The following is an 18860-nucleotide window of genomic DNA, read 5'->3' as shown; positions in this document are numbered from 1 at the left end:
GCACAAACATTCAGCCCACATAGTAGTATTTCCCAGATTTTTTGAGATCTCTGCATTAAAACAGGGGGGGTCCAGAAGGGGAAAAAATTGAAAAAAGGGATTTTTAGACAAAAAAATCCCAATTTTTCATGATTTTCCCGCCTCACATACATGATGGAGACACGTGAGTCATACCGTCTGAAAGGCCGTTCCATTCTGAAGAGAATGACGGTCGAATTATTATTCTAGGGTAATTAGGGACGTCTCAGTGATTTATTTTCAAAATATACTTCTGTATAGGGTAACATGGGAAATTTTCTGAATTTCTTTTTGGAGAGCTTATTTTTGCACCTAGAAGATTGAAATTGTGCACAAACATTCAGTCCACCGAGTAGCATTTAACAGATTTTTTTTTCAGATTTCTACGTTAAAACAAAGGGGGTCCAGAGGGGCTAAAAGTTGAAAAAAGGGAAATTTAGACCAAAAAAATCTCTTTTTTCTCGAATTTCCCACCTCAGATACATGATGGAGACATGTGAATGGTACCGCCTGAAAGGCAGTTCTATTCAGAAGAGAATATGTGCGACACATTTCCCTAGGGTAATTAGGGATGTCTCAGGAAATATTTTCCCTGAGATCATAGTGTTTTGTGGTAATTTGGGGCATTGTGGGAATTTTTGATAAAATTTCTCCCGCCCTTACTATTCAAGATAGAAACTTGAAATTCGGTACACCCATTTAGTTTACCAAGTACTATTTATCAGATTTTTTGGAGGTCTCTACGTTCACACAGGGGGGAGGCCAGGGGGGCCCAAAGTTGGACAAAAAAAATCCCCCTCAAAATTTTCCCTTCGACATCAATTTTCCTTCTCCTGGTATATGGTATGGGCATCCAAGTGGTACCATTTGAAAGCCAGCTCTACTCTGAAGAGAATTAGGTATGAACCATGATTCTAGCATAAATAGTGACGATGCAGTAGCTGCTTGACTGAAAGTCTAAAAAACAGCCCAAAAAGCCAAGATCCTATAAGGGTTAATGCTTAAATGTAACTTGTCCCTATGCGTTTCATAAGACAGCAAAACTTCCCTACTCACAGTAAGTTTAGTTACTGATTTTCTTTCATTTGATTTAAAATATATATATATAATTTCCTATAAGTGAAATTTACAATGTCAAATGCAATATTCAGTGCATTTTGTTTTTAGGTTATTAATGGTTTATTTCTGTAGTGATCTACGAATAGAAGGAATAATTATAAAAATGTGGGGAATATCTTTTTCACAAGAGCTAAAAACTGCAGAAGTTATTTGGAAAATGCGACAAAACACGAAATATGATAAACGAAACGCGAAATTTTCAAACTCTTAGTGCGAAAAACTCGTGCCCCTAATCATTATTTATTACTATAATTAATATTATCCTTTCTATTTTTTTGTTTTGCAAATTTGTTATTCAATAATCTGATCTCACAGTTTTCCAGACAGAGTTTTAAGATGTTCATGAGCAAGGAATCAAATCTCTTCTTACACTTTCGTTCTTTGAGAGTACTAAGGGCTACTACCTATTGGCGTTGCTCTTGTCAATTTACTTAATAAAATATGAAATATTATATACGGCATTTTAACTGAAAAAGATAGTATCCTATTAGTTATATAACCTTTCGTCAAACAAAATATTAGAAAGAAGCAGGAAAACTAACATTTATATGCAAATATTCAGATCATGTCTTGCCCCCCCCCCACACACACTTTTAACGTCCAACCGCCGCCACTGCTCAAAATATTCACTTTTGGACATTTTCCTGTGGGTTAATCCCGTAAGGCTGAAATCATGCCAAATTTTATCATTCTAATCATGCCGAAAGTGGTTAAACATTTTCAGGTGTAAAAGATACCTCATGTAAATAACATGGGAAAGATTTTTCAGTTCCCCACAAGGCCACTCCAAAGTTGGATTTTTTTTATTTTTTGGTGATCAGTTGGCTTTAGTTGGGTAAAGCTAGTGAAAACGTACAAGCATACCGAATTTCAAGATTTTATTCTAATTCCAATTCCCTAAAATATGAGATTATATATTCAAAAGAGGTCCTTTCTAATAGCACGGAGAAATTCTTCATCTCCCTTTAGACCCCCTAAAGATTAAAAATATTCCCTTTTGACAATTTTTCTGTTGGTTAGTCTCAAAAAGCTATAACTCATGGCAAATCTAAACTTTCCACGTCAACCGGAAGCACCTCTTTATTTTATGTCAGTCAATTCATGTAGTTTTATATATAGTTATTAGGAGTATATTAGTTATTAGTTAATAGTATTAGTATTAGTTATAGGTATTGGGAGGTTATTAGTTATTAGTATTAGGATTTGAATCGAGATGAAATGTATTCTTGGGAGGCTTAATTGATTACAAAAGACCGTTGCTCACTATCTGTTACGGTTTTTATTCTATAGCGATCAATGTTAAACCGATTGATTTCTGTAAAGGAGATTAGGGAGATTAAGAGAGAAGATGATACCTATACTTATAACGCTAAATCGGTTCCAAAACAGCGCTTCTCAGTATCTATGATAGTTATTGCTCTATTTAGAATCATATCAAAACCAGAAGTTGTAGTGGATTTGTACCACTTCCAGTTTTAGTACAGAGTTAAGGACGGAAATGAACTGTGTTCTTGAGAGTTTATTCGATTGCAGAAAACCTCTTTATCGCTATCCATTACCGTTTTACTCAATAGCGATCACTGTCAAACCTGGAAGTGCTTGATTTTCTGCCATTCTCGATTTTAGTATAGAGATTAGAGTAGGGTTGGAACTCTTGGACTTGTAATTGACTGGAGTGTTAAATTAAATTGATCAAATACTGCAACTATTTCTAGATTAAGAACAATAAAATTAGGTTTGAGCTACTAGTTGACTCGAAGCGTTTTGATTAATTAGTTTATTTTTATTAAGCTTGAGGTATTACTTTATACTCTATCGACTAATGTCTCTCTATACAGATCAAACGTAATATGAAGCGAACCACAATTAAATTTACTAACAAGTTTGTTGCTAGGGAGCCCTATAGCAGTTTTTAATTTGCATAATGAGTCTGGAAGCAAACACATATGACAGAATCGTAAACATATAGGAGGAGTATAAAGAAGCAATGCCTCTGAGTGAAATAACAAATTTGACTATTTCGTTCTAAATCCAGGAGGGAAGAAATGAAAATAATTATATGAGCGTTCTTTGCTAATGGTTGTTTTCATCGCCATATCTTTTACCAATTTGCAACTTCACCAAATTGGAGATTTTTTCTTTAAAAATTTCTCGGAAGTATTTTTTATTTCACGAGATGGGAAGGAAAATCCACTTTCTCGTTATTCAGTGATATCAATCCCAAGCTTTAAGGATTTGGGAAATCCACATAGAACGTATACATCATATTCTATCAAAATCCAGTTTTTTCTTAAACGAAAACTTTGGTGGGACACTTTTTTTTTTTTTTTTTTTAAATAACGAGGGAGTGTTTTTAACATTCCCTCCTTCTCGACTAATTCTAAATGGAAAGAAATATATTTCTCAAACTTCCCCAAAATGGAATTTTAAAAAAAAATCATTGATGGGAATTATCGTGAAACATTTTAATTTTGTTATTGGTATGAAATGTGATCTTTTCTAATACAACAGTAGTATATGGTCGGTTTTTCTGCCAGCTGTCCTGCGTTCGATTCCCGGTGGGGACACACGGTCGGAAAAGTGTAAAAACGTTTTCAGGCCAGCCATCTTGAGTGAGATTTTTCTTGGGTTTTTTCCTTATTCCCACCAGGAAAATGCCGGTATGGTACCTCACATATAGGTCCCAGGCCGCTTCCTTCCTTCCCTTTCCCTGGATAGTGTGCTCGCCGAGGTATGCCATTCCTCAAAACGTGACGGGCTAAATTGCCTTTGATGCCGAAAGCCCAGAAATCTACAATCCTTATCCTAATCCTAACAGTACTATATTCATTACTGTTAGAAATATCTGTCACAGTTAGGAGGAGATAGACTACAGATACGAGAAGATAAACTACAGATACCTGTAGAAGGAGATAAACAACTTAGAAAGGTATTTTTTGCAGTACAGTACATAAATAAAGAATCTGTTCCAGCAGAACAGAAAAATCCATTATTAATAAAAACAAACATCCTTGTTAGGACAAAGAATCATTCGATTTGCACAATTTTCTCGAAAATTACGCATCAGAAATGACCTTCAAGTATGTCATTTTGGTAAGATCAATGTGATCTATCTTGAAGCAATATTATAGTAAAACAAAAATTAAAGTTTATATATATATATATATATATATATATATATATATATATATATATATATATATATATATATATATATATATATATATATATATATATATATATATATATATATATCGTTAAGTATACTGTACCGGTATACTGTCGTTTTGCTAGAAGCTTGATGAGTTATACTTCAAAATACGAGTAAATCTAATCTTAATAGGTGGCGTGGATGTCGTACAGCATCAATTTTTAGGTTTAACAATTTTTTGGGGGTTGTCTCCTAATCTACGCATGAGGATTTCCACTCAGCCAGTAGCGTTATTTCAGGTTTCACCAGGGGAGACAAGGTTGTGAACCCCATAGCAGAACATGCCGCGATCTGCGATGTAATCGCAGAAAATCTGCCGCGCGTGTGTAGAAAAATTGCCAGAGGAGAAAAAAATAGCCAACAGAAAAGTATAAAAACATGCCCACTGTGTGTAGATGTCTTAAATGGACTGACTACTTGCATAAATATAGTTTGAACTGTTTTTTAAACGTCGTGTAAAGTATATTTTTAAGAATCATAAGTGTTTCTTCTGCAGAAAATGTTTGCAGAATTCCTGCAGAAAACTTTTGACTTACAAAAGCTCATCGCAGAAAGACAAAGAAAGTCTGCCAACGGGGTCGTAAACTAACAAAATTTCACACTTTTTGTTAGTATATTAGTATAAATTAATGAGAAAGCATATTGTTCTTAAATTCAGGGAGCAATTGCCTCCCTGCCCTCCATGAATGACGCTTCTGCCACTTTATCCATAGCATGTTGTTCAGTTCAATCAGGTCTGTCGATCGGTACATCTCATCTGTAGACCAGTGGGGGATCTGCCCAAGGCCGGAAAACCCGAGCCTCCCACCCATGTTTTTTGAATGAAAAAAAATAATTGAAGTATTATTTATATATTTTTGAAAGTGTATAGTCAGCATTACCTTCTACTTTTTGGATCAAAAAATCCAATTTGTTTAAATCAGAAATTTTCTTGTAGGCCTTGTATCTGTGGAACTACATATAATGTAGCCAAACCCGAACTATCAGTTAACTCGCAGTGTGATGTGCTTATTACGTACAAAATACGAAAACTCGATTTAGGGGTCGTTCAAAAATTTTGTGCCCCTGATCGAAAGATCCAATATATTTCAATCAAAAACTTTCATGTACCTTATATCTGGAGAACTACATATAGTGTAGCTAAACCCACATTATCACTTAACTCAATATGTATGACTTGCTTAATCCGTAAAAATAAATAAATGAATTAATGAATTAATTAAGGTCCGTTTAAGAATGTTGTGGCCACTGATACAAAAACTAATTATTGGTGAAGATCGCAATCTCTTGATCCATTTTTTTTAATCATTCCTAAAATTCTTGTTACTTGAATTTTTTTCAAACATTAGATATTATTAGTTCCTGTTAACGAAGTGAGTAAACAGATTTCAAATTGAAACGATTTGCATAAATTCATGATACAGTGTACATATCATAGTCTGGGTTTTGGCTAATCACCTCAGCTTTTACCTTGTAAATCCTCCATTGCTATAGATATTTGTTTTCTCATTACACGCTAATAATATGTAGTATTTTCAATAGTTTAGATAACATTTATAAGCTACGTACTAACCACTCTCTGTCTTCCCGATGTTAAGTTAAACTGCTAACTAACTAACTAACTAACTCTATGGCCTATGGAACCCGGAGGTTCAGTGCCGCGTCCACAAAAGCTCTCCACTGACTTCTATCCTTAGCTAACTGCATCCAGTTTCTACTTTGTATTCCTATCTCTGCGAGATCCATCTTAATATTGTCCTCCCACCTGCGCCTAGATCTTCCTAATGGTCGTTTTCCAATTGGTCTTCCAGTTAAACTGCACTGTTTTAAAATCACATGTTAATTAAGTCGTTTATAACAACAGAAGAGATGCACTTCATGAGGGTATTATCGGGTAGCCTTTCTTCTCAGTTCAAGTTGGTTGAAAAGAAAGTGTCTATTCAGGAGTACGTGAATTCAGGCTTCAGTATCGTCTTCTAGGAGAGACTTCAGGCTTCAATAGATGTCTCGTATCATCTAGAAATTCATTTTCGATTTGTTCAATATTGTGTGCACAATTAAATCTGAAAAACAATGTAACTAATTTGATAAGAGATCATGTTTCAACCTTTAAAATTATGCGGTTCCTGTATATTACAAATATCCATAGTTCTGTCCAATTCCCCTAAATATTTTGCAATACCATATTGTTCACTTCCAATTAAGTAAATACAACATGAATGTACATAATAATCTGGCTTTAAATACGGTATGAAACCGAGCACATCAACTTTTAAGAGTTAAAATTCGTGGTTGCTCATCGGCTCAGCTGTGTGACGCTCACGTCTGGTACTAAAGGCTTCTTTTTCCTTTTTGGGTTATGTGAATTTCGGTTGACAACGTTCTGTTCACTGTTCTTCTTTCATTCTTTTCTACGCAGTTCTTCTGTTTCGTCCCATTATCTCCGTAACATTCTTTATACCGATTTTCCCATTATTATTCACCTTTTAATTCATCTGTCACAAGGAATCCATCTCAGTTCATTGTGAGTCGCTAGCACGTAATAGCATCTCAGGTTTTGTCAGGATCAATTTGGGTTCAAGGTCAAACAACAAATTGTAGATCCAAGTTTCATTTAATCTCGGTGCTAAAAAGTGCGTTCAACTCCAAACAAATAAACAAAGGCTAAAGGTTTCTGATTTTTTTTTGCAATTTGTCTCTATTTTGCTAAGATTATTCACATCCTAAGTGCTTATGGAGCTATTTCATACAGTCACCAGCTTTACGTTATGCAGATATTAGCAGTTATTAATAAATACTCTTCTATTAATGTGATAAATACATTTAAACTCCCTGTAAATCACTCAATAGAAGACAAACGTTAGTATACTGTAGATCACGTTACATTAAAGTACTAATATCATCATTATTAGATATTCTGTCATTACTCGTAGCTCACATAACGCAAACTGCGAAACTCCCATACACCATTGTCCTTAGCTAAACTCGTCTTAGCATTGTTACTATTCGTTTTAATACCGTTCGACTATTATAACCTCTTTCGTCCCTTCCCTCTTTTCCTTCCACTGCATCTTCTATTATGTTCCTCATAATATCATTCCTTCTCATCCAATCTTTTCTTTCACTTTTTAATTACATCTAAAATTGTTGTTGTCTCCCCTACTATTCGTAATATTTCGTCATTCGTTTTCCGTTCGACTCAGCTAATTCTCTCCACTCTTCTCTATACCAACATTTTGGAAGCATCGAGTCTTTTCCTGTTGCTTTTGCATAGTGTCGAATTTGTCGATATTTCGATATTTCTGCTTTATAGAGTACAGCACTTCACACCAAACATTTTATAATTATTTTTCGTAGCTTTTTTCTCAAGGACCCACAAAATAAGCTTTTCTTCTTCGGAAGTGCTTCTTTTACTATTCCTGTCTTTGCTTCTACTTCAATTAGCACTTTATGTGTTCACTATGAGTACTACCTAGGTACCGAAAACTAGTCGCCTGTTCTATTTTCTCCCCTTCTACTTCTATATTTGATTACGACCTATTAGTCCCAATCGCTGTTGCTTCCTCTTTCTAATGTTTTTTTTTTTCAGCTCAAATAAAATGCTATTAAGATTCTAATAATAATACTAATAATACTATTAAGATACTAATAAGCATTGCCAAGTTTAAAATTGAACTCCTATTATTTTTCTTTTTTCTTTTTTTTCTTTTTGATCAAAAGATCAAATATATTTCAATCAATTTTTTGTAGACCTTGTATCTTGAGAACTACATATAGTGTAGCCAAACCCAAACTATCAGTTAACTCAGTATGTGTTTATTCCGTAGAAAATATGAAAACTCGATTTAGGGGCCGTTCAAAAATTTTGTGGCCCCTGATCCAAAAACTAATTATTCGCCAAGATCGCAATCTTTTGATCCATTTCTGTTCTCCTAAAATTCTTGTTTTTCAATGCTTGTAGGATAAACGGAGACGAATCGAATGAAACATTTTTCAGTGTTGTTATTGAATATCAGGATTATTGTTAATAAGCCATCATGAAAAATGATTTAGTTTAAGTTAGAAGCTACTACTGTAAAACCACAAAAGGTGGAGCAAAGTGTATAAAAAGTGATATACAAATGAATTTTTAAGTTCGATTATTCGGGCTACCTAACGAGTTGTATGGAATAAAATTAATCAACCGTTTGTGTGGGAAGAAAAAAATAAAACAGTTTTGTCAAGCTTTTAAAAAACTGAACTTTTAAAAAAAAAATCATGGGTACTTTTAGGAGGGGGCAGGCTTGAAAGTCCGAGCTCACATCAATGTATCGAGAAGACCTCAGGTTGTACATGATTCATCTTCCATTTACGAGCAACTGAACAAGTAAGTTGTACACAATTTACTTCATAGCAATTAGCTTTCCAGTCCTCTTTTCTTCTTTTTCTTCTGAAAATAAATAAGTCTCGAATTTTAATTCTGTGTCATAAACTCGAAAATATAAACTATAGGCCTATAGGTTTCCCATCATCGATCAAGTACTCACCTCTATATATCTGCTGTCCCAATCTACATCCGAAGCGGCTGGAAAGAGAAACAAACCAAGGACCCCAAGCGCGATGCGAAAGAACCGTAACGCACACACCATGATGGTGACTGCCCGTACACTGACTGAACTAAAACTGACGGCGCTTCGCTCCAAGAATCGGAAGCACAATATTCTCCCCCTTTTCCCCCTCCAACACATGTCACGGTCACTAAATCCTATGTTTCTGCTGGTTCGTAATATTCGCGACAAAAGACATTGTTATGTTGTAAAAAGTTAGGCTTTTATTTCATCAAAGAAAGCCATATTATTGACCAAAAACATTGAAATTGTTCTTTATTTTTATTTTTTTAAAATTCTTCTTTTTGATTTGTTCTGGATGTGTTTTCATTTGCATAACGTAGTAAACAATTATCATGGCAGTCTAAGGGAACTTAAGTAAGGGCTTACGATAAACATTGCTTGTTCGGTTTTTGAATCAAGCAACTGTATCAAAGCAAGCAGCTCGTCAGCTTGAAGTAACGGAGGCAGGAGTCCTGAAGAAAGCAATTACCACAAACCGGAAGTGGCTCCACCCTTGATAGAAGAAGCTTTCTTGTGGATAACCCAAGTTGGAAGAACCTACTTTGATGATGATGGGTCAGTCGTCATTGTTCCTCACTTACACCCAATTCTCGTATTTGAAAGACAGTCACTATTAAGCGCTTCAGAGTATGAGAATGGCTCTGCAATCAGTGGTATCAAAAAATATCTTTAGGGAAAACTTAAATCCATTTTAACATAGTTAAAGATCGCAACTGTTAGCAAGAAAATGGAATACAATCTTTTGGTAGCATCTTTATCTTGCAAGAGGTTGTTTTTCAAATTTCTTAGTCATTTTGCAGTAAACAGAAATATAGATGAAGTTCTTAATCGATTTTTACAACAAATTATCCTAGGAGATTCGAAAATAGCAAAATATGATTTCTCTTTAAGAACTGTTAATGGGAGGCACGATGGCTCATTGGTCCGGGGTTCGATTCCTGGTGGGAGAGCCTTTGAAATTTTAACTGTCCTCGATGTTATCTGTGTTCGTGTCCCTGTCGTTATCGGTTACTGGGAAAAACGAGTAAAATGAAGTAAAACATAGTGACTAGTAGTTAAGCAAGTTACTGACAAACGTTCGGAAAATCATTGTGTTAAAAAAAAAAAAGTGGCAGAGCCTTTACCTCTAGTGCATGGGATCCCTGGTTTGAGTCCCGACCAAGCAAGTTTGGGATGGACAACATTGTGATCGTGGTTTTCTTGGGTACTCTCATTTCCTCCCACATTTCACTCCACCAATTCTTCCATCGTCATTCACTTGCCTTAATCATCGTCTTCCTTAGACTAACAGGGCATAATCGTGGGACGTTAAAACTGAAGGATTTCATTTCATTTCATTTCTTTAAGAACTGCTACATTTCTATTTTACCTTTGGAAATTTTCGTCATGAAAGAAAAGCAATTTAGCAAAATACTATGATTACATTACATCGTCTAGGTATGACAATCACAGTGGCGGCTCGTGAGGGAAGTCCCATCGGTAAAAAAAAACAATTTTGTTGCTACAAGTTAAAAAAAGAAAACTGCATAAAAGAATCAATACATTAGATATTTTTTTAGTTTGTAGCGATATTTTTCTTTCGTAGATATGACACCCTCGAGGTACGCCACTGGGTAATCATGTTTTAGAACGAAAATGATAATAGAACTTCTGTGACCTACCGTGGTACCTTCAACATTTTTGCGACGTATAAATAATTATTGTACATCATTGAAGAATTTGAAGAGCTCTAACACGTTTGAATCTAATGTTATTGAGTATTTTACAAATTACACTTCTACGAAGTATCTTGAACTTAAAAAAAAAAAAAAGAAAGAAAAGTTTATAGAGTGAAAAGTAGTCACGTTCGATTAAAAATACCATTTATTCGTCTTCTAAAGAAATGTTTGTAAACTGTCAAATCATTCTCTTTTTTCACATCTGCGAAATATTCATTTCTAATCTCACTATGAGTCGAATACCTGTAGATCTGGAAAATAATACAGATCTCAATAAGCATAATTTAAACGAGTGGTTCTTAACCTTTTCGAGTCCAGCGACCCCTTGGACGAATACCGTTGTCCTGAGCGCCTCCCTCATCTTAACCCAATCCATTCACACACAAGGCGAAACGCTAGATTTGGACGAAACAGTCTAAGAACCAGAAGAAGACTTCAATTCTTAAATTCAGCCTTGAGGAATCTACACTATAATTTGTGAAAACGAGCCTAAATTTTTGACAATTTACAAAATTCTTAGGGTTTCCGTACAATAATACGAAAAAAATCTAACAGGTCATCAAATCTCAAACAACCCCTAAATAGTCTATTTGGAAATGGGGACACCACCTGGAAGTCGTTAATACCCACGCTTAGAACCAAACCATCACGACGTAACTTAGCATGACAGTGCCTGATTTCGTACTATGAACGTAAAAGAATGGCAATTTGTTTTTTTTTTTTTTTTTTAAATAATTAGGTTGCATACGAGACAAAACAATAAATAAAGTTTCCTTGTCTCATTTCCTAAATTTATGTGCAAAATTTATGTCGTGATTTTTTTTTTTTATTTTATCTAGAACCTAATTATGAAAATCCTTCCATGTCATAAGAGACCGACGAAGGGTATGATGTACCAATATTTAAGCCATATCATATATACTGTTTATAATTGTAGTATACTGTGTAGTGACTTACGTACCATTAAACATTGATAAAAGCTCTTCCGTATGTTCAAACAATCATTTTATCATTCTATAGTTCTTCCCTGGACGGAAGAAGTAAGTTCCACAATAGGACAGGTTAAACAAGCATTCGATAAGAAAAGAGGACTACTAACATCAAGAAATGTGTCGTTGAACATTCGAAAACGATTTATTAAGACACTGATATGGAGAGTGGCGCTTTACGGATCAGAGACGTGGACATTGATGAAAACTGAAATATCCAAGCTGGAAACACTTTGAAATGTGGTTCGGTCCATGCGCATATCGTGGACCGAAAGGAAAAGGAATGAAGACGTTCTAAAGGAAGCTAATGAAGGACGATAGATCATGAAGATAATAGGAAAAAGAAGAAAGAGCATGCTTGGCCATTTTATTCGGTACTCCGCTTGGATCACTGTGTTGATAGAGGAAAAGGTAGAAGGAAGACCAAGGTTAGAATATCTAGACCAGCGTTTCCCAACCTTTCTCAACTTGCGGCACACTACGGGTGTTACTTGAATTCTCGCGGCACACTTATAGATATTGTTATTTGTAAATATAAAACACAGAGGTATTTTTTCTGTGATTATTGATCTCCTCGTCACAGAGAAGAAAGCTCTTTCACTGGTTTTTCAACGTGGTAAATCATTATGCTTATTTTTCATTCTAATTTAAAAATAGAAAACAATTGCAATGAAATATTGAGCTCAAATTTTTAAAAATGCGCTTTCTTTTAAAAACTGGATCCAACCTTTTACTAAGAAGGAAGATCACTAAATAACGAACGAACAAACAAATCTCTTTCACTTTTAAAACACAATTGTAGGTAATTTGTCGAAAGGATTGAATGATATTTTAAATTTTCAAGTTACAAAATAGTCTGCAACAATAAAAAAGCAATAATGGTCATAACAATGATAAATACTTTTTTCAACAATAGAATTTTAAAACAGTAACCAGGTATGAAACTTAAAATTGTAGATTCATAGTAGAGGTTCATAGTAATGTGAAGTACAAACATACATATTTCGCTACGTTTTGCAATTTGATTGCTATAAAATTAATAATTTTGTTTCGATTCCTCGCGGTACATCAGCGGCTCATTCACGGCACACCGGTTGAGAAACGATGATCTAAACGAAGTTATGAAGAAGAGACCTTATCAAAATATAAAGCAGCTTTCCCAAGAGAGAAAAGTTTTAAAATTTCTATATTGCCCACTAACCTATTGTTGAGGTGAGAAAAAAAAAGATACGGTGAATCATGTACCACTAGAGGGCCGCGGTGGCTCAGTGGTAGAGCGTTCACCTCTGGTGCTTATAACAAAATACTTTGGTTTGAGTAATATTTACCTGTACCTTGGGCAGAAAGTACTCATACATGTGCACTATACTTAGTAGAATGCTAATTTCTTATTAACAAAAGAAGAATGTTTTTAATATATGTAAGTGATTATTATGGGATAGTTGTTGATATGGACATGTTTTATGGTTACCTAGTCAGTGACTTTGTGTATTTAACAGTTTAAAGAAAAGGATATTTAAGTTATATCAAAATAATAAACCAATTTAACACCATTTATAGACGTTGTCATATTTATTAAAAAGGTGAGATTAATGGTATTTACATATCGAAGCTAATTTTTACATGAGGAAGAAATACTACCACTTCGAATTTTTATTTTAGCAAACGAACCAGGTTTACGACTATCATTTTGATAAGTCGTTGTAAAAATTTGGTTTACCTCACCCGGGATTTTGTAAATTCAGTTCCCGAAGAAGAAGAGTAAGGTTGAATTTACTTTTATGAATACGAACTTAACCATATTGCGAAGTGGTAAAGTAATCATTAGAAAAATGGACAACGAAACAATGCAGCAGGAATCAAATACTAGTGACAGTGATGAGACTAGTGTAACACCTGGATTGACATCGGAAGATATCTTGTTAGCTTTACAGCGACAATTAATGCAGATGTCTACCGAGATAAAGAAGCAAAATGAAGAATTAAAGCAGACCATGGAACAGAAAATGGAACAGAAGTTTGACGAAATGGAACAGAAGTTCGACGAATCTAATAAGCAATATGAAGAATTAAGTAGACGGATAGAACAAAAATCCGACGAAACGAAACAGACAATTATACAGGTGGTTAACGACATTTCCTCACAGTTCGAGGAAAAGTTAAAAAGGATATCCGATGATTGTCAAGAAAAGCACAATCAACAAAACCAAGAAATTAGTGCTGTAAAAAAAGATTTAGAAGTAATTGAATCATCCATTAAACAGCAAAAGATCCAGGTTTACGACTATCATTTTGATAATTCGTTGTATGCTTGGGGTCCCGGGTTCGATCCCGGCCCCCTCCAAGTGAACTTTGTGGTGGACAAACACCGTGTGCGTGGGTTTCCTCGGGGTTCTCCCGTTTCTTCCCACTTTCTTCATTCCACCATTTCATTCATTTCTCATTATCACCGTCTCCTTTAGCCTAACCGGCATAACTGTGGGACGTTAAACTCAAAGATTTCATTTCATTTCATGTATCACTAAAATAATATTTCATTGGATTGATATCGATTTAAGTTTCGTGTCCCGTTCAACAGCGAGGCTATATGAAAGGTGGACTTTCAGCTTAATGTGGGATCCGAACCACATGAGCTTCCGCCGACAATCGTAGCTGAGTATACCACGCCAAAGGCGCGTACGCTATCTACGTAGCCACAATGGAGCTCTTTGAAACAGTGTTTGAGATTTAAGACGTGGGTGAACTTTAAATATGCCACATTAACTTGATCCCTAGTCTTCCGTTGCAATGCTGCTATCGGCTGAAGGAATTCCACTCGCTTTCTCTCGCTTAGCAACAGCTGAACCATTATTGGCTCAACGCGTGATTGTGTGAGGGTGTGAGCGTTAGTTCGCATTTTTGCCACGGCTCAAGACATTTTGGCAGCACAATAGTGTTGTCTACGAGACTCGTTAATTTCATGTTCCTGGTCTCGTCTTAAATTTAAAAATGTGTTTTTCGTTTCGGTATCGAGAGGAAAGTAGACATATGACCACAAATTTCTACATAGAATAACAAATTGTACGATTTATATATTTTTTTTAAAAACTTGTTAATAAGCTATTCTTTGGCAAGAAAAATACACATACGCAGTACTGTTTTAAAAAGCCTCTGATAACACGTTCTTTTTCTGATTCGGATCTTTTCTTTGGAATGTAATTACGGATTATACACAAATTTATTAGTATTGCAGTAAGTAGGTTTTCTTGGAATTCACCGGGGGAAAAAGTCGAAATGAAAATGAAATGAAATCTTTGAGTTTTACGTCCCACGTTTATGATGGTTAGGCTAAAGGAGACGGTGATTATAAAAAATGAATGAAATGGTGGAATGAAGAAAGTGGGAGGAAACGGAAGAACCCCGAGAAAACCCACGCACACGGTGTTTGTCCATCACAAAGTTCACTTGCCGGGAGCAGGGGTTGAAGGGGAAAAAGTCGACTTGCTGCATTGGTACCGGATTACAGAATGTGTCGAAATGTCGAATGCCGGATTACAGAATGTGCCGAAGCATAGAATGCCAAATTCAAGAGCGTCTGCTATATGAATATGTATGGTATGCGATCGATGAAACTCACCCGATTTTGACCAAGCGTCGCATGGTGGCAGGCCGTGATGAGTTGAATTTTCATTCCGCAAGAACTCTCTAATATCTATTTAGAACTGAAATAGATGGAAGAAATATGTAAAACGTTAGTTTGGGGAATAAAGTGTAAATGATTAGACTGCTCATTAGGTATGCTGGAAACACAGTGTATGATTAGATTTGCTTTTAAAACATCCACGGCAGATAATCTCTTTAAATAGGGATGGTACCGAGACCGAGACTAGTCTCGGTCTCGTCTCGGTCTCGTCTCGAATTATCGAGACGAGACCGAGACCGAGACGGGCTTTTATATACCGAGACGAGACCGAGACCGAGACGGATTTTATATAACCGAGACGAGACCGAGACCGAGACAGGCCTCTATAAATCGAGACGAGACCGAGACGAGACTTAGGTCAGTCTCGAAAGTCTCGGTCTCGTCTCGAATATTGATAAAAATTAAAATTGTCTTCACTCAAAATTTCTTTCGTCGCAGTGTTAAGTTAGATAATATGGGAACGGTTGACTGATGTACAGTCCTGTATTTAGGGGGTGCCTATCAGGCTCAAGCCCCTCCCGAAATAAATTTGTGACAGTTTTTCACACTGCACGTACAGCGCAAATGTTTCTTACCCGTTTCTCAAACCTCTCCCGAAACAAAATCCACTGCTGATGTAGCCTTCTCTGTCCGTCTCTCTCTCTCTCTCTCTCTATCTATATCTATATCTATCTATATATATCAACAACGTTTGGGAGGTGATTCCTGCACCAAGATAAGACAAAAAGTATAGACCAACCTGGGTGCACAAATGCTTACTTTTGGAATTATAGGCTGCCGGAAACACGAAAAAATGAACTTTAATGGTCCCTAGCTCCAATATTATAGGATCTACGGTAGTCGGATCAAGACTTTACTTAGGAACTATTATGTGACCTATCCAAAAATTCATGTTTCAGAATCCTGCGGTACTCACGCAACAATTTTCATAGAAGGAGTATGGCTAAGGGCATATAATTTTAAGTATTCACCAACTACCTCTGTAAAAGCAGTTGCAGAAGTACCGCAAGATACTGATACATGGATATTTGGATAGGGCACATACTAGTTCTTAGTTGAAGTCTTGACCCGACTACGGTAGATCCCATAGTATTGGAGCTATGCAGTAGCATAGCTAGAATGTTTTTCAAGGGGGCCAATGAAGGGACCACGAAAATTTTGAGGGGGGCATCTTCAATGAATGGAAAAACTTGATTCATATACTCACAAAACTTGTAAGGTTCAATCACAAGCTAAAATGTACTGAATAATTTAAAAATCATTGAATATGCATATCTTATTCTATCCATTAGGCCTATCCTATCCAAAAGCACTATTTTTTTTAAAAAAAAAAAAAGCAGAAATACGATAACTACTTATTTTTTAGTAGTCGTTAAGAAAATTAAAACGAACTAGGAAACAAGTCTGTTTATCATATTTATACAGTGGAACATTACTTCTGAAAGTTGAATGGAAACTAAACAACAAGCTGTTCGCAGAACATGCCGCGACATCCTTTGTGAGTAAACCTAGTGCTCGTGATTGCTGCCGAACATGAGCAAGGGTTAGGTGACTACTCCACTTAGACGTGACGGCGGAGGTTGACTGCTATAATAGAATTGGACAGGCGAAGCTCAAGGTTATAGGCAGTAGTCATCTCAAATTTTACCAGTTCGAAACATTCCTTCTTGCACACATCAGACCAGTTTGCCTCATGGAATGATTGATGGAAGTGAATAAATATCACAAGTTCCAGATTTGTTTTAATACCGCATAATAATATAAATAGTTATTTATATTATTATGTATATAAACTGTAATAATAATAATAATAATAATAATTATTATTATTATTAGTAGTAGTAGTAGTAGTAGTAGTAGTAGTAGTAGTAGTACCAAATTGTTTAATGATTACTATGCATTTGTTCTATGTCCCCATAGTCAATGAGAATTAACAACTTACTGTACGAGTTGAGTTGATTTTAGTTTAGCGTCCCTTTCAGCAGCGAGGCTATATGAGACGTGGACCTACTGATTAACGTGGAATCCGAACCACATGAGCTCCCGCCGGGAATCGAACCCGGGTCTCCCACGCCAAAGGCGCGTATGCTAACCGCTTAGCCACGAGGGAGCTCTAACTTACTGTACGAATTGTAATAGGTAATGTACGAACACTTCTTTCGTCCAACGCAAGTGTAATGGTTTACTAAAGTGTACGCTATTTGTAAGTAAGTGTCTCATATTTTAGTATAAATTTCAGCATTGAAGCGAATGAGAATGCCGACTGATTTTGCTTTTCTTTCTGGCTCTTTGTCGAAAACAAAAGAGATAACTACGCCAATAAGATACAGGGGTTAAAAGGTAGTTCAGGTGGTGAGATCAATGCATGCATCCCACAGATTTCGGTGAATTAGATCTTGCTGTACTACGAACATAAACTAGTAGAGCTAGTTTACTTGAAACGCAGAGCAGTGGTTCAGTGGTAGAGCGTCCACTTTTGGTCCGATCACAGCTCGCGTCAAGTAAACTTTGTGGTGGACAAACACCGCGTGCGTGGGTTTTCTTGGGGTTCTCCCGTTTCCTCTCACTTTCTTCATTCCACCATTTCATTCATCTCTCGTCGTCACCGTCACCATTAGCCTAGTTGGCATATCCGTGGGACGTAAATCTTAAAGATTTCATTTCGGAACGCAGACTATTGCAACATACGGTATTCTGCAGTTGGTAACTGTTGTGGAGATATGTTTTGGTAGTAGTTTCACTTGTGGCCACGACTCACTTAGCGTTTGTAAACCTATAGCGATATCACTATGTGGGGGGGGCACTAGGGAGCCAAGATTTTGAGCAAGGGGGCCTGGGCTCCCAGACCTTCCCTTGGCTCCGCCACTGGAGCTGTGGAACATTAAAATTCATTTTTTTTTTCATGTTTTTGGCAGCGTGTAACTCCGAAAGGAAGCATTTTGTCTTATCTTGGTGTCAGGAATTACCTCCCAATCGTCGGTGTTGTTTTATATATATATATATATATATATATATATATATATATATATATATATATATATATATATATATATATACAGGCGTCAATTGTAATACTGGATGCAACACCCTTATTTCATGTGGCTACGTACGTCAGTAAGTTAGAGCATCAATTACTCCTGTGAGAACAGTAAGCATTACTCTCACTTACTGACTATGTCGCCATAGAAATGAGGGTGTTTCATCCAGTATTAAGACTGACACCACTGTCTTGTCATAGTGTTCCCAACAAAAAGCATATTATCCTCGTTTTATCCTAAAATCTGGACTTGGGTTTTTTCTTCAGTGTATATGCAATTATTCAAAGACTTACAGTTAGTAATACGCTTTGTGTTGATTTTTGAGTTAACTTGTTTTAGTTTAACGTCCCACGGTTATACTAGGGCGGCTTAAGGATACGTGGAGCTACTGATTATAGTGGAACCACTTTGGTCGTTCAACTGTACCCACACCGGGAATCGAACTTGGAACCACGCGAATTGTAGTTAAGCGTGC

General features: G+C 36.0%; 1 protein-coding gene across 2 annotated transcripts in view; it reads right to left on the bottom strand.

Moving 5' to 3' along the window:
* The window catches only part of LOC145668092 (angiotensin-converting enzyme-like), a 326884-nt gene that overhangs the window by 233743 nt on the left and 74281 nt on the right, over positions 1-18860 (bottom strand). The window contains exon 1 of one of the 2 annotated variants that reach the window (XM_081735609.1): positions 8875-9034. The exons of the other annotated variant lie outside the window; for it this stretch is intronic. Within the exon in view, the coding sequence (XP_081591735.1) occupies positions 8875-8976 (102 nt within the window). The 5' untranslated portion in view covers positions 8977-9034. Of the gene's footprint in view, positions 1-8874; positions 9035-18860 lie in introns of those variants that run through there. 2 annotated transcript variants of the gene reach the window in all.

Source organism: Thermobia domestica, chromosome 13, assembly GCF_964235325.1.
Source record: "Thermobia domestica chromosome 13, izTheDome1.hap1.1, whole genome shotgun sequence".
Classification (NCBI taxonomy): Eukaryota; Metazoa; Arthropoda; class Insecta; order Zygentoma; family Lepismatidae; genus Thermobia; species Thermobia domestica.
The sequence above is the reverse complement of the archived record's forward strand: the minus strand, read 5'-3'. Positions and strand labels throughout refer to the sequence as shown.